Source organism: Myxocyprinus asiaticus, chromosome 13 (assembly GCF_019703515.2).
Source record: "Myxocyprinus asiaticus isolate MX2 ecotype Aquarium Trade chromosome 13, UBuf_Myxa_2, whole genome shotgun sequence".
Taxonomy (NCBI): Eukaryota; Metazoa; Chordata; class Actinopteri; order Cypriniformes; family Catostomidae; genus Myxocyprinus; species Myxocyprinus asiaticus.
The window spans coordinates 20,837,197-20,854,391 of record NC_059356.1 but is presented as its reverse complement, the minus strand read 5'-3'; the positions used below and the strand labels follow the sequence as shown (position 1 = coordinate 20,854,391).

General features: G+C 36.7%; 1 protein-coding gene across 1 annotated transcript in view; it reads right to left on the bottom strand.

Annotated features, from left to right (window-relative positions):
* The window catches only part of LOC127450172 (protein sidekick-1-like), a 539,544-nt gene that overhangs the window by 90,248 nt on the left and 432,101 nt on the right, over window positions 1-17,195 (bottom strand). Inside the window, exons 16-17 of the mRNA XM_051714029.1 lie at window positions 4,461-4,601; window positions 3,073-3,254 (exon numbers count right to left, since the gene is read on the bottom strand). Coding sequence (XP_051569989.1) covers window positions 3,073-3,254; window positions 4,461-4,601 — 323 coding nt within the window. The remainder of the gene's footprint in view (window positions 1-3,072; window positions 3,255-4,460; window positions 4,602-17,195) is intronic.

The window sequence follows — 17,195 nt, the reverse complement described above, 5'->3', positions numbered from 1 at the left end:
TCTATTATCCTTATCAAAGGCCAAAGTGATACAAGAGGCAACCAAATAAAGGATAAGCCTTATCTATGCCAAAACACAACAAAATATCAAAACAGAGTTGTGATTTCTGATTGTTTGCCATACTTCTTGTTTGCTCTATGGACACTGTGTTTTGTGTTGTTCAGTGTTATACATTTGAAATGCCTCATCACTTGTACAAAAACAGAATTTTTGTGAAACTGGTTGTGTACAATCATTAAGAAAAAATAAACAAATAAATAAATAAATATCCTGACACAAAAATTAATACAGAAAGCATATTCATGAATGCCCGGTGAGAGAGATTTTTTTTTCTCTCTCTCTCTGGGGCTGATCTTTTCAGGTTGCCTGTCAAGCTTCGACTTATTCTGAATGAAAAGACTATCTTTCAAAAGTCTGCCAATTATAGCTCTCTCTTAAAGTGCTGTAAACACATTCATTATGCAGCAGAGTCTCTGCTCTGCAGTTACCAGAGTCACTACTGCCTACCTCAAATCCTTCATTAAGGTAAAATGTGTGCTGTTTGAAAAAGCACATAGCCCTGGTTTGTTTTTTATTTATTTATAAAAAACTCAAACTAAAAAATAACTGAAAATAAAAATTATATTGTCTCTTTTTTAAAGAAATAGTTTGCCCAAAATGACAATAATGTCATAATTTACTCACCATCATACTGTTTCAAACCCAGTATTATTTTCTGTCTTTTAAGAAACACAATCTGAGGTTTTAGTTAAAATGTTTGATCAGCTCTTTTCCATACAAAGAAAGAGAATAGTGATTTTAAAACTCCAAAAGACAAGTTACTGTAAGCACCTTTCATAGAAGTTCATAAAATTATCATAAATAGTAGTCCATATGACTTGTCATTTACTGATAAGTTTACTGTGTTTTTTTAAAGCAATGCATCACAAATGATTATGTGACAATAAGAACCAATGACATTTGCTGCCAAAGACATCAAACCTTGCGTTTTAAGGTGACATTTTTTTATTGAACACAAGGGCGGATGATATTTGTGAGTAATGGCAGAGGGACAAATTATCAGTGAATAACAACATAAATTTGAGTCCGTTCCGCACACAAAGCTATCATATAACATCAGAGGATTTGGAGTATAGAGCACCAGTCGTAAGAACTTTCATATTATTAGTGTGGGTGAGTAAATGATGAAAGAATTTTCATTTTTTCTGTGAACTACTCCGTTACGATCTGTGATGTCGTCAGGGTTGAGTGGGTTCAGTCAAGATGCACCAATATAATTCAACCTCCTGACAAACTCTGTTTAATACATGTCAATTTAAAAATAGATAGGTAAGGTTGGTAAAGACAAACTATGAGGTTGGCTTGACCAAGCCTTGTCTGAAAGTTTAAACTAAAGTTTTAAATTGGATGAAAATGCAGACATTACTGTAAGACAAACAGCAAACTAGCTAGCTATATGGTCAAACAGACTGTCACATAGTCAGATAAACCATCAGATAGATAGATGGACAGACAGACAGATATGTATAAAGGCCACGTACACACTGCATATAAATTTGGTTGTCAGTTCACCTTCAGTGCTTAATCCTGTATTCCGTACACACATGGAATGATAATTTAGTGGATTCACACTCGCATTCAAATGCGACTGTCACTCCCGAAACTTTTTAGTGTGTATGTGGCCATAGAGAGAGAAAGGGTGTGTGGGTTTGTTTACATTTGACTTATTGACAGTTGGAGTTTAAAGGAATAGTTCACCCAAAAATGAAAATTCTCTCATCATTTACTCACCCTCATGCCATCCCAGATGTGTATGACTTTCTTTCTTCTGCTGAACACAAATGAAGATTTTTAGAATATTTCAGCTCTGAAGGTCCTCACAATGCAAGTGAATTGGTGCTAAAATCTGAAGCCCCAAAATCCACAGAAAGGGAGCAAAAGTGGTTAAATCCATGTGTTCAGACATGATATGATATGTGTGGGTGAGAAACACATCAATATTTAAGTCCTTTTTATCATAAATTCTCCTCCCCAGTAGGTGATATGCATGTAGAATGTGAATCACCCAAAACAGAAGAAGAAGAATGTGGAAGTGAAAGTGGAGATTGATAGAAAAATCACTTAAATTTTGATCTGTTTCTCACCCACACCTATCATATCACTTTAGAAGATATAGATTTAACCACCAGAGTCATCTGGAGTACTTTTATGTTGCCCTTATGTGGATTTTGGAGCTTCAAAATTTTGCCACCCATTCACTTACATTGTATGGACCTACAGAGCTGCAATATTCTTCTAAAAATCTTTGTTTGTGTTCAGCAGATGAAAGAAAATATTACACATCTGGGATGGTATGAGGGTGAGTAAATGATGAGAGACTATTCCTTTAAATTAACAAACATTCCATTGGCCTATTTGAAAATTCCATCAAAGTAAGTCTGTGAGATTTATCTGCTGTGTGAAAAAGTCTGATCAATTAGAAAAGACATTACTCTAGAACAGTCTGATTGTCTGTGCCGAGTTTGGTGGATGTAGCTTAAAAGCTCTAGGAGGAGTTACAGTCAGAAATTTTGGTCTTCATTTAGGAATTTTGAAAAAACCCTATACAAAGCTAGTAGAATAACAGTATATTGGCTTTGTCAAGACAACATAATGATTAGACAGACTCTCCAGCTCTTAATGCAGTCACTGCTTTTCCTTTTCTTCAGATAATCATCCAAATATCCAATCAAAACACTCAAATTTCTTTAGATGGATTTCACAGAGTCTTCTCATTGAGTTGTAATTTGTATCTGAAGAGCAAAGCAATCTGATAGATAATTGCCATAATAATTTTAAAGAGGATTAGCGTGGTAGTTAGCCGGCTGAAGAGCACAGCCTGAAATAAATGTGTCGTCTACGTAAGGGCATGTAAACAAGTATTGCATCAGCCGGATCAAACCAGCATGCTGTCTGCCTCTGCTGATTCACTGATGAAAAGGAATAGATGAAAACATAGAGGCTGATAGAAGCAGCAACTGTTAGGCAATAAAAAGAGAGAGAGAGCGCATGACAGAAGAAACAAGGTCTCACCTCCCTGCAGAGTGTACTCAGTGACAGGCTGGCTGAAGACGCCCAGGCCTGCCCCAGTGTACGCCGCCACCTGAATCTCATACTGTGTCCAGATGATGAGCTCTGTGATGAGGCAGTAGTTGATCTCAGGGCTGGTGATGTTCTTATGCTGGTATTCTCCAGGGAGCCCGGCGAGACGATACCTGCATCAGTGGAATCGATGGGCAAACAGTGAACGACAATGATTTTCTTCTTCCAGGCCACCGCTCTGTTAGAAGCCATTCCAGAGGCTGTATAATTATCAGGAACACTTCAATGCTTTTCAGGACAGGAATTGTGTTAAATACACCACAAGATGGAAGAATGCTATGAACAACAGTGTAAATATTTCCAGTGTAAAGGTGGCCCAACACTGGTGATGAAAGTGATACTACATTGATATTACAAGAGTGTAAATTAACAAGTTGATTTGATGAATCAAGGATTTAATAGCTTGTGCGTCAATGCTTAAAAATAGTTTTGCAGAAAATTACAAAATGTGCCTACATAATATGAATTTCTTTAAAAATAAATAAATAAATAAATAAATACAAATAAAAATAAAATGGCCAGAATAAATGGTACTTCTTCAATATTTTTAAGTAGCATCACGGGTGGGTACTTCATGAAGTTTGTTGAGAAAATGCCAAGAGTGTGCAGCGCAGTAATCTGGGCAAAAGCATTATTGCAAAACTGAAGAAGCTAAAAAATATTACGTTTAAAATATAAGATAAGCTTTGATTTGTTAAATGTTTTGTTTTGGTCAATACAGCATTCCTATTCTTCAATTTGTCTCATTTCATAGAATATCCTATTAATCCAAAATATGTAAAATTTTAATGAATATGTCTGTCCTGGTTTGAGAATAGGTTTGTTTGACTGGAAGTTTACTTTGCCAAAGTCTTCACACTAATCGCTGGAGACAGGCTAGACACACTTTCATTCAGACATGCCAAACATTCAAATCAGCTTTAGCTTATAAATGTGTATGGATCCTCTTGAAAAGGCCTCCAGCAGGGGAACAACTTTACCAAAACAGAACTGAAAGCTACAAGGTCAACTCCAATATCAAGTTAGAATGGCAAATATACTGTATGCTTGGTAAAAAATAAAAACAAAAATAAAAAAAAATATGCTTGAATTCTTATTCAATAGTGTCTGCCAAATGAATAAAAAATAGCATTGAAAAATATACAAGAAAACATAAAAACAACTAAAAAAAATAATAAAAAAAAAAGCAGCTGAAATTTTATTTAATTTATTTATTTTACATTATGTTACAGAATCTAGGACAGGTGTCACGGTGTTGTTTAAAAAGAGGCATTTCCTCTCATTATATCAGGCATTGTTTGGTATTGTGCATGCTGTACCTGAGGACATAACCTCTCAAGACTCCATTGAGCTGAGGCTCTGGGGGTGGCTGCCACTGCACCATAATGGACTGATTGGTTCTGCCACTGGCCACTATGTTTTTGGGTGGAGCACTGGGTGGTTCCTCTCGCAACATCAGCCTGCAGAGAAAAGACTGTTGCTATCACCACAAACGTAACTGCTTTTTACAAACCAAAAGTTTTGTAAACCAAACCGAACGTTTTGGCGTATCCGACTGAAATCCATTTCAGAAAAAAAACAAAAACAAACTAAAACATGAAATATATTTTTATAAACTGGACAGAAGCCATATCTGTATGTGGTTTGAAATTAGAGTTGAAATATTTTTTTTTTAAATGTGTCCAGTCTGAACAGTTAGATTAGATTCTCAGTAGTCATTTCGTCATTCAGGACGCAACACAAATAAAGCCTAATACAAAGTGAGCAATTCTGTCTGGAGCTGTGTCTGAATTCACTCATTTCTGCTCACTCTATATGGCATTTACTTTGCAGTGAATAGTAAATTAGCGGTTTTGGGCACTTAATGCGTTTAAATGTCAAAATACAGTTTAAATACCTTAAAACGTTAAAAATACAGTATTGCCTCAGTTGCTTTGTCATCTCATGTGGCTCACAATCTCAGCAATGCAGTTAGATGTCATAATTAGGGATGGGAATCGTAAGGAAGTTAATGATTCCGATTCCTTAACAGTTAATGAATCTTTACTTCTTACTTAGACTTTTTAAAGTCATAAATGTAATCCAGTAATTGGTCCTACTGTAAATACGTATATATCAAATAAAAACTCTAAACAAACAAACATTTTATTTCATTCATTCATTCTTTTTTTTTCTTTTTTATGATTGACATTGTAATACAGCATCATTGCATCACCCACAACATTAAAACCACCTGCCTAATATTGTGTAGGTCCCCCTTGTGCTGCCAAAACAGCGCCAACCTGCATCTCAGAATAATATTCTGATATGATGTTCTTCTCACCACAACTGTACAGAGCGGTTATCTGAGTTACCGTAGATTTTGTCAGTTCGAACCAGTCTGGCCATTCTCCATTGACTTCTCTCATCAACAAGGCATTTCAATCAGCAGAACTGCCCCTCACTTGATGTTTTTTTGTTTTTGGCACCATTCGGAGTAAATTCAAGAGACTGTTGTGCGTGAAAATCCCAGGAGATCAGCAGTTACAGAAATACTCAAACCAGCCCATCTGGCACCAACAATCATGCCACGGTCTAAATCACTGAGATCACATTTTTCCCCATTCTGATGGTTGATGTGAACATTAACTGAAGCTCCTGACCCTTATCTGCATGATTTTATGCACTGCGCTGCTGCCACACGATTGGTTCATTAGATAATCACAGGGATCAATGTTGGTGCCACACGGGCTGGTTTGAGTATTTCTGTAACTGCTGATCTCTTGGGATTTTCACGGTCTACGGTAACTCAGATAACCGCTCTTTACAATTGTGTTGAGAAGAATAGCATCTTAGAAAGCCATTCTAAGATGCAGGTTGGCGCTATTTTGGTGACACGAGGGGGGCCTACACAAAATTTGGCAGGTATAGTTTTAATGTTGTGGCTGATCGGTGTACATGAACAACCTGATTTAAGTGACAGGAGCCTTAAGTACTTAACACAATAACAGTTCTTATTTAATTTTGAGCTGGACATGACGGAAGACAGATTCATTAAAAAGAACTGGCCCATAAGAGTCAATTGTTTGAGAATCGGACTTCACTTGTCGCCAGGGTTGGGAGGGTTACTTTTGAAATGTATTCCACTACAGATTACAGAATACATGCTGTAAAATGTAATTTGTAACATATTCCGTTTACTCAAGGTCAGTAACGTATTCTAAATACTTTGGATTACTTCTTCAGCACTGGTAGATTTTTTCACTTGTTTTGACTATAAAAACTCTGCCAGTACAGTAAGACAAAATACACGTTAAAAATACATTCTCTGAAAAACCTAAATATCTTATGCAGTGTTGTTTCTAAAACAAGATAAATCAAATTGATCTTGTTTTAAGGATTTTTAGATATTTTTACAGGAAAACAATACAAAAATTATTATCAAGAATATGAAAAAAATTAAAAAAATAAATAAAATAAAATTATGATCCAACGTGAATTTTCTTGATAAAAAAATATGATTGTGCCTGGTAAAATGTGCATGTAAAATGGCTAGAAATAGCATTTTAGCTTAGCGTAAAGCTGATAATTTACACAAGGTTTATTTCTATTTCTTCTGCTCCAAACTTACTTCAAACTTACTTCTCTGTCTGCTCGTATGAATGTAACACATCATAAGAAAGTGTTTCACCGCTGTTTAAATGCACTTTGGATTGCATCATTTATATGGATAAATGTTTTCCATCTGAAAGGACTAAATATTAAATGAAACAAAAGACAATAAAATGCAAAGTAATCTCTTCAGTAATCAAAATACTTTTTGAATGTAACTGTATTCTAATTACCAATTATTTAAATTGTAACTGTAGTGGAATACAGTTACTTATATTTTGTATTTTAAATACGTAATCCCGTTACATGTATTCCGTTACTCCCCAACCCTGCTTGTTGTGGTGTGTGTTTTGTGTTGTAGATCCAAAAAACTGGCTTATAAGAGTCCTTGATTCGAGAATCTCACTACACTGGTTGTGATTCAAAAGATACAAAAAAACTGGCACATAATGATTTACATTTGTTTGTAAATCAGAATACATTGTTCATGCTGTGTGTATTGCACTATAGATCAGAGAATCAGCACTGCAGCTGAATAGCACAGCATGAAACACTGTCGAAGTATTTTAGTGTGATGTCTGATATAAAAAAATAAAATAAAAATGTGAACACATTTTAAGAGGAAGTGTATTTTCTATGGCAACCAATGTAGATACACCAGTTACTCACTATGCTGTTGCCACTTACTACAAAAGGACATTGTGAAAAGTCAGTCCTTGTATTTGTGTGTGAACAAAGCCAAAGTGATCTTATATAAGCGATTCAGCATTCCATCTTCTCTCTCGCATCTTAGGTTTGTCGACTCGCTCCAGGGCACAACAGTAATATTCCTTGTGAGCTGTTTAAGTGTAACCCTCTGGTCAGAAGTCCATTCCCCAGCCATGATACACTGTGTCACATCCACCCACATCATCAAAAGCACTTTCTCTGCGCTTTCTTGGAAAAGTCTCTCACTGCTTCAAGCAACCCAACCCTTTTTTATCCATTGTGGCTGCTTACCTGGAAACTGCATGTCTGTACGAAGGTTTGGGTGGACTCACAGTTGTACAAGATTGCGTTTGTCAAGTTGAGCGCTTCACAGAAATTTAAAGCATTTGAATTATGACCAGACCATTTTGTTTTTATTTTTTAAAATAAAAATAATTATTTACAATGCTGAATAGTTATTGTGATTGACCTCTGTAGTGCCCTTTTTCAAACCAGTGGCGCTGATGTGCAAAATGGAGGCATGCACCACAAAATCTGATTACCAAAAACCCTATTGGTCTCTTCTTACTAGACCTTACTACAACATGTTTGAACTGAAATAATTTAAAGACTGTCTGTACTTTATTTATGGCAGTTTAAGCTATGAGATCATTGGCAATGTCAAATAAGACATAATTGCCTGCCTGTGTGGGCTATTTGCTAGCACACATTAAATACAATTCTGTGACCACTGTTCAGTCCATTATGCCAAAGGAATGTGCATTTTGTTAATGAACTAAATTTTAAAATGAATAAGTGTTGAATGCTTAATAATGCTCATAGATTCATCCAGCCCTTTGCGTCTCATGCTAATGGACAGTTAAATCTGCATTAAACTTTAATAGGATCATTGGGTCCTTTCAGATTTATTGTCAGTCTTCTTAAACCAGCTCTGACCACACTTGTTATTTCTTCCCAGAAGTCTATTTCATAATTAATGCCCTCTAGAACCAATATCATGGAGCTTTTCTCAGAAAGAGCTCTGTAAATCTGCCTAATCATGACAATAAGGAAAGACTGCTTGGTGGATCTTTGAAAAGGCATTTTATACAGTCATGCAGTATTTACACACTTGCAATGTTCTACCAGTCATTAAACATCTGCCTTTGAACATAAACCACACAAGGCAATTGTCTATTAATTGGAGCGCAGGGCCCATTTAAAATATTCAAGGGTATCCAGAAAAGATTTGGGGTACAGCCCCTTCAGTCAATTATCTGTACAATACATGAGGCCAATCAATTTTTAATAAGCTCAGTATCAACGAGGCGGTTGAAGCCCGTTATATATTATAGTTTTGAATTTTTAATTTGGTTTTTATTTCGCTTTAATTTCAAGTTGCCCTTTCAATTCAGTTTTGTCTTCTTCAGTTTTCACTTGCTGAATGTTTTAGTTTAGTTTTAGTATCTTTTCAGTGTTTTTCCAATTTCAGTTTAGTTAAACTTATCATTATACTTATTTAGTTTTTATTTCAATATTTTAGGCTGTCAACAATTTAACTGATATCATTTAAATATGGTAAACACTTACATTACTCAGGGCTGTCTAATGTTAACACTATCTATCATATTTATGTTTAATGAAGCCGGGTAAAGGTTTAAAATGTTATATATATCATATGAATTCAAGATCATTTTTATTTTAAGTTATTTCAGGAGTCATGAAAATGTATTTTTGTAAAGTTCCATTTTTTTCCAATTATGTTATGTTTTTATTTAAGTTAAAAACATGTTTTCATTTAGTTTTTGTCAACAATAATAGCACTGGGTTGGAGGGCACTGTTCTTTCCTGTGATTGGACGGAACATTTGTGCCAATTTTGCCAAGCTGTTCTCAATCAGAGAACAAAACCTGTGGCAGATAAATAGTAGTTGGTGTGAGTAGTTGATGGCTCATTGTGAAGAGCTGCACTGCTGGGTTTTTATGGGCTTGTAAAGCATTTTACTATTCCCTGTGCTTAATAAGCCCAAAATGGACAGATGTTACAGTAAGCAGGAGACAAGCATGCAGTAAAAGACTGATGGGGCCCTTCAACTATCGTGCTCTGTATTAACTCCTGTTCCTCAGGCAACAGCCTCGCTCTAAAGAGAGAGTTTAAGGATAGCACATAATATAGGGATCCTAAAGGAAAATTCCACTGTTTTATCTTATGTTCTCATAACTGCATATCAAATGTGGAATTGATTTTGGTTTATGGCTTTGTCAGCCAAGGCTTAGGCCCATGTTCAATTTTCTTTAAAAAAAAAAAATTACATTTAAGTAATGCACTTTTAAAAATGCTACTTGACGAAGTCATTCAGAGCAAATGGAATTAATTAATTATAACTGAGTGTGTTTACATGCAAAACAACACACTGAAAAAAAAAAATTATAATAATGCATTTACCTGAGATTTCAAATCATCCGTTTAGTCCCTGCTTTTGACATTAAAATGTCAGAAAATCCAAAGGATGTGACGTTTATGCGCGCTCCCGAGACCCTTGCCTCAGTAATAGCTTCTCTTCCACTATTCAACAGTGTCAACAGACAGTCTGCGGGGTAGCTCAGTGGTAAAATATGCTGGCTACCACCCCTGGAGTTCGCTAGTTCGAATCCCAGGGCGTGCTGAGTGACTCCAGCCAGGTCTCCTAAGCAACCACATTGGCCCGGTTGCTAGGGGGGGTAGAGTCACATGGGGTAACTTCCTTGTGGTCACTATAATGTGGTTTGTTCTCGGTGGGGCGCATGGTGAATTGAGCGCGGATGCCGCGGTGGATGGCGTGAAGCCTCCACATGCGATATGTCTCCGTGGCAACGCGCTCAACAAGCCACGTGATAAGATGTGCGGGTTGACTGTCTCAGACGCGGAGGCAACTGGGATTCGTCCTCTGCCACCCAGACTGAGGTGAATCACTATGTGACCACGAGGACTTAGAGCGCATTGGGAATTGGGCATTCCAAATTGGGAGAAAAAGGGGAAAAATCCCAAAAAAAAAAAAAAAAAAACAGACAGTCTGCAACACTAGGTAACGTTATCTTAGAGATGGAATCCAGTGAATGTCCAACTCCCAGCACAACACTGACTCCTACACAAACTCAGAGTAAGCCAAAAAAAATAAAAAAAAATAAAAAAAAATAAACTGAATCCAGTCTGGCTAAGTGGGAATGTGATCGTGGTCGAGCAAAAACTAGAGTGAACATCAGCAGGGCATTTGATTCCTGGAGGGACCTTCGTTCGGTTTTGGGGATCAAAACCGACCCTGAATTGCAGTTCTTCTTATTGGATAGGTAAACTTACATAACTGCAAAACATGTGAAATATAGTGCCATAAGGATTGATCTGTGTAATTTTAGCTAACTTGATCTTGCCTGCTAACGCTGACGAATTGCAAGCTACCTCGCTTCGTAACTTTCAAATAATTTCAACGATCTTCTCTTTATAATAAAAGTCAGGTATACAGGATAAATTTAAGCAAATACGCTGGTTTCCTTTTCGTAGTACAACATATGACATACAAAACATACAATAGTGCAACATAACAATGCAACAGTAAACTGTCTGGTACAGTTCGGTAGTATGTAGCTGTATGTGTATTTCAGTTATGTTAGCTGATAAGTGGTTTTAGTTTAGTCTCAAAGTTTGTAGTAAAACAATCATAACTGTGTAATTTTAATTATGCTACCTCATCTGTCAGCATGATGCCAGTGAATCACGTTCAGCCTCTTTGTACGTTACGTCATTGTTTTGGTCGATGCTCGCTCGCGTCCCTATGGATTGTGTGCACGAGTGTGAGCACGAGCAACAGGTAGCTGGCTGCAATTCACTTAACGGCCACAGGTGTCATTAATAACAAGTGTTTCTGAATCTTACATACTGCACCTTTAAAACAATATCAATTAGATTTATCTTGTTTTAGAAACAACACTGGATAAGATATTTAGGTTTTTCAGAGAATGTATTTTTAACGTGTATTTTGTCTTACTGTACTGGCAGAGTTTTTATAGTCAAAACAAGTGAAAAAATCGACCAGTGCTGAAGAAGTAATCCAAAGTATTTAGAATACGTTACTGACCTTGAGTAATCTAACAGAATACGTTACAAATTATATTTTACAGCATGTATTCTGTAATCTGTAGTGGAATACATTTCAAAAGTAACCCTCCCAACCCTGCTGGCGAGGCAATACTGATTCCCAATGTGTGCGTCCTCTAGTGGTGCAGGCAATCAGCACTGTCATGATGCCATTTTCCTGCAGCTCATTAAGTAATTTGTCACATGACTTTTACGGCTCAGAAAAAAACAAACAAACATGGTTGCAAAACTGAGCGCCATAAGCAAAGATGGCAGATCAAATTGCTTACTTTCGGGGGTTTTCTGCCAGCCAAGCAACTGCAATTGAGATGAATGGAAAAAGCTATCAAATCGCTCTCTCCAGGTATTATAGACCTCTTTATGGGCAACCAACAGTAGTAATACAACCAACAATACTGCCACATGGTGACCTACATTGCTGTCAGTGCAAACAGCCTTTTGTCGATCCACAATTTGGATCCAAATATAGGATCCAACTCTATAGCACTCACACATATATCGAGTATTCATGCCAAAAATAAATAAATAAATAAATAAATAAATAAAATAACAATAAGCAGTAATTGTTTAACCCACCTTGAGATGACTATACATAAATATATGACAACAAAATTTCAGGCATGAAATGCTTTTAACTGGCTCCACTTGAATAGTCACACTCAAAATCCAGAATATAACTGAACAAATAAAGCCATTAAATGTCTACCGTGAGCACGTCTAACACAGTCAAGCATTAATTGAGGTCGAGTTAAGAGTTAAGAAGCTACTGTGGGTCTTTAAAGTTTAATGTCAGAATTTAAAATTTAGAATTTAAAATCAGATTACTCTTCACATTAACCTGGGTGACATAAATATTTTTCAAAGACAAACTAACAAATATTGTATTCATGAAGTGGGCCCGAAAGTCAAAAAGTTCAATTTCAACATTCACTTTGCATGGAGAGGCATAGACATGATGACATTATTTTAGCAGAGCAGGTGTTCAGATAAGCCAGAAAGCATCAGTTGGAGAGAATAGATGTGGAGTCTGGTGAGAGGAGATATTACCGCTCTACATATCTGACTGCCTCATGCTGATTGCATGGTTTCCTTTAAATCGCTTCCTCATTAACAACTCTTTACATTTCCTTGAACGCTTTCATTATTCACACAAACGTAAATGGAACATCTTTTTCCGCTGCAAGGGCAAAGGCACAGATACCTCATTCGTTTCATTGAGCTTGCCTGAAGATTCTTTTCCATTTTTTGTTGCTCTCTATCACCTGTTTAGCTTTTAGCAAACACACAGAGGAAAATGTATAAGCAGCTATTTATATAATAGGTTTTAACTGAAAGTCGAGCTAGGGTGGATGCTAGGGCGGAAGATTTTCCATAAAAAACAAATATGAAAATTCTCTCATCATTGACTCACCCTCATGATATCCCTGGTGTGTATGACTTTCTTTCTTCACCAGGACACATTTGAAGAAAAATAGAAAAATATCTCAGCTCAGTAGGTCCTTAAAATGCAAGTGGATGGTGATTAAACCTTTTAAGCTCCAAAAAGAACAGACAGTCATCATAAACGTCATCCAAATGACTTCAGCAGTTAAATTAATGCCTTATAAAGAGAAACGATCGCTTTTGGTGCAAAAAAATACAGATCAAAACCAAAGAAAACGAAGCTTACAGAGTTCCTCCTTCTCACATGTAAACAGCGCTGCTCTTCCAGCTGTGACGCACATGCCTCAGTTTTTCGCGTGAACATGCCAACGCGATTACGTCACATGTGCATTCCGTTGCTAACCGGAAGTGATGCATTATAGTTAAAAAGTACTTAAATATTTATCTTTTTCACACCAGAAGTGATCGTGTCACTTTATAAGACATTAATTTAACATATGGAGTCATATGGATGACGTTTATGCTGACTGTCTGTTCTTTTTGGAGCTTCTAAAGTCAAATCACCATCCACTTGCATTTTAAGGACCTACTGAGCTAAAATATTTTTATTCAGATGTGTTCAGCAGAAGAAAGAAAGTCATACACACCTGGGATATCATGAGGGTGAGTAAATGATGAGAAAATTTTCATTTTTGGGTGAACTAACACTTTAAATTTTGGTATTTTTCTTGCACAAAGCTTTTGTACGGCTTCAGAAGAATTTTAATATAAGTCATATGGACTACTCTTATGATACTTTTATGGTGCTTTTTGGTAACTTTGGATCTTGACATCCCCACTTCCCTTTCACTTTCCTTAAATAGAAAAGTGGCCAGGATATTTTCAAATTTTTTGTTCCACATAAGAAAGAAAGTTGTGTGTTTATTTGGAATGAAATGAGGGTGAGTATATAGCAGAATTTCTATTTTTGGGTGCAATATTCCTTTAACCCTCTGGAGTCTGAGACGTTTTTTGGATCCTGGAGATGTTTTGACATGCCTTGACATCTTATTTCAGTTACTTACACCATATTAATTGCAAAAGTCTCATTACATTGTATTCAGCCCAAATTGTGCTACAATAATATGTGAGCAATGTGTATTTACATGTTTGTATTTTTGAGAAAATCAAGTTTAAACTTGATTAGTAAAAAAAATAAATAAATAATTAAGGACACTGAGATAGGGCCATAAAACACATACTAGATATTTTTTCACAAGACTTTTGAGTGCTGGATTTTGTAGACCAGAGTCTTTATTACAGCAACATATTGTGAAAATCATCCTGTCCATTCATTCACATAAAACACTACATTGATTTAACTTTTGTACGATACCTTTTGTTTTAGAAAGACTGTATGCAAGGGAGTGTCAATGGCCATGAATACTGAGAGTGATAATGGCCCACCCCCTAATGGGGCTATCAGCGTGGAATGCCACTGTGAGGACTCTACAAGAAATAATGTGAATTATTATTATTCATTTCATTTTTTTTAATTTTATTTACAACATAGTGCACAATATAATTTACAGTATTTTACTATTACTAACAGTATAACTATTTTTTTTTCATGAAATAGTGTAAATATTAGGGAAATAGTTATATGGCATAATTTGTCATATATTGCAAATTTGATTGAAAAGATGCATTCAGAGTAACAAATTAAGATAATGCTTGTTTAAAATAAAAACTTCAGAAAAGGGTGCACCATTTCTTGTTCATTTCAATCACATTTGACATTTCATTACCTCTCAAGTATTCTATAAACAAATAAATCTTCATTGTGAAAGGAATAATATATAATATGGAATAAAAATAATGCTATTTAGTGTTTTGGGAGAAAATAAAATCAAATGAGCATTTTACCCCACGGAGCCTTTTGTCTCGTTGCACCCTATTATCACACAGTATGTAAACAATAAATAGATTTTTTAGATTACTTATCAGAAATTATATCCTCCGCTGGATCAAGTTGCTATTTAAAATGCAACCGTTCTTCAGAGTCGCACTCTTCTTTTGAGGAAAATGTGAATTCTTCCTCACTGTCCAGGATAATCTAAGAACTTCATTGCGTGTGTAAAGCGTGCCATCGTTCGAAAGCAATGGAACATCAATGAATCTGATAAAGCTTGATGCCATTATTTTAGCATTGATGGGGGCGTTTACCATATTTGTTAGGTTCTTCCCAAGTCATTATCATGTGAATAGTGCGCTCTGCTAATGGGTGTGTCAGGAACAGCGCTAATGAGATGAGACTGAAAAACTGTACCTCTTGTGAATTTCATATGCATTACATAATCAGAGAATATTTGTTTAATTGGTTCATTTAAAAGTTAACATTTTAAGGTTTGTGAGTGGACACAAATAAAAGTAGAAGTAAATGGCTCTTGCGCACCGGCTACCATGAAATACTCAGGTTGGACCCCAATCAAATGGCTTCTTATACACTGAGAAAACAGGAAGTATTTTACCATTTTCAGCAAGCCGATTAACATTACAGCTGAGGAATAGAGTTAAACAGCTATAGCTTTAATGTTCATCACTGCTTGGGAGTCGCAACAGACGCAGTTAATCACACACTCGCAATCGCTCTCTCTGTCTCTCTCTCTCTCTCAAACACACACACAAACACACATATTTTGGTTTCTCCAATAACTTGTTAGAAACAGCCCAATGCATAGTTTCTATTTCTAAAGTGACTTTTTCGAATTAGCAAAGGAGGCTTGGGTGCATCTTTTGAACTAGCAACAGCAGATCCTCATCCGTGGCGTAAGAATGTAATTCCATGGACAACTGTGTTTTTTTGTTTTTTTTTGGCAGTCTATAGTTTTTCCTCATTTTCATATTTACTTGTTCGTTGAATTGCTGTATAAAAGCAATATCACACACTTAATTATGCTGAATGGCCTAAATCAGCAGGGCTGTGATTTGGCCGCCGGCATGAGGTCTCAGGTAATCACAGCCCTGCTGATTTAGGCCATTCAGCACACTTGCTCATGTGATATTGCTTTAATATATACACAGTGCATTCAGAAAGTATTCAGACTTCTTTTGTAGATTGATGTGAAATTTTTTTTACATCAATCTACACTCCATGCCCCAAAATGACAAAACAAAAACCAGATTTTTGATAACTTTGCAAATGTATTAAAAAGAAAAAAACTGAAATATCACATTGACATAAGTATTCAGACCCTTTGCTATGACACTTGAAATGTAGCTCAGGTGCATCCTATTTCTCTGGATCATCTTTGAGATGTTTCTGCACATTTACTGGAGTCCACCTGTGGCAAATTCAATTGATTGGACATGATTTAGAAAGGCACACACCTGTCTATATAAGGTCTCACAGCTGAAAATGCATATCAGAGCAAAAACCAAGCCATGAGGTCAAAGAAACTGCCTGCAGAGCTCAGAGACAGGATTGTGTCAAGGCACAGATCTGGGGAAGGCTACAAAAAATTTTGGCTGCATTGAAGTTTCCCAAGAGCACAGTGGCCTCCATAATTCTTAAATGGAAGAAGTTTGGAAAAACCAGGACCTTGAGCTGTCTGCCTGGCCAAACTGAGCAATCGGGGGAGAAAGGCCTTGGTAAGAGAGGTGACCAGGAACCCGATGGTCACTCTGGTTGGGCTCCAAAGATCATGTTTGGAGATGGGAGAAACTTGCAGAAGCCTCTCCTCAGTGCAAGACACATGAAAGCCCACTTGGAACTGGCAAAAAAGCACCTAAAGGATTCTCAGACTGTGAGAAACAAGATTCTCTGGTCTGATGAAACAAAGATTGAACTGTTTGGCCTAAATTCCAAGCATCATATCTGGAGGAAACCAGGCACTGCTCATCACCTGCGCAATACCATCCCAACAGTGAAGCATGGTGGTAGTAGCATCATGCTGTGGGGGTGTTTTTCAGTGACAGGGACTGGGGGACTGGTCAGGGTTGAAGGAAAGCTGAATGCAGCAAAATATAGAGATATCCTTAATGAAAACCTGGTCCAGAGCGCTCAGGACCTCAGACTGGGCCGAAGGTTCACCTTCCAACGGGACAATTACCCTAAGCACACAGCCAAGACAAAGCAAGAGTGGCTTAGGGACAACTCTGTGAATGTCCTTGAGTGGCCCAGCAAGAGCCCGGACTTGAACCCAATCGAACATCTCTGGAGAGACCTGAAAATGGCTGTCCACCGACGGTCTCCATCCAAACTGACAGAGCTTGAGAGGATC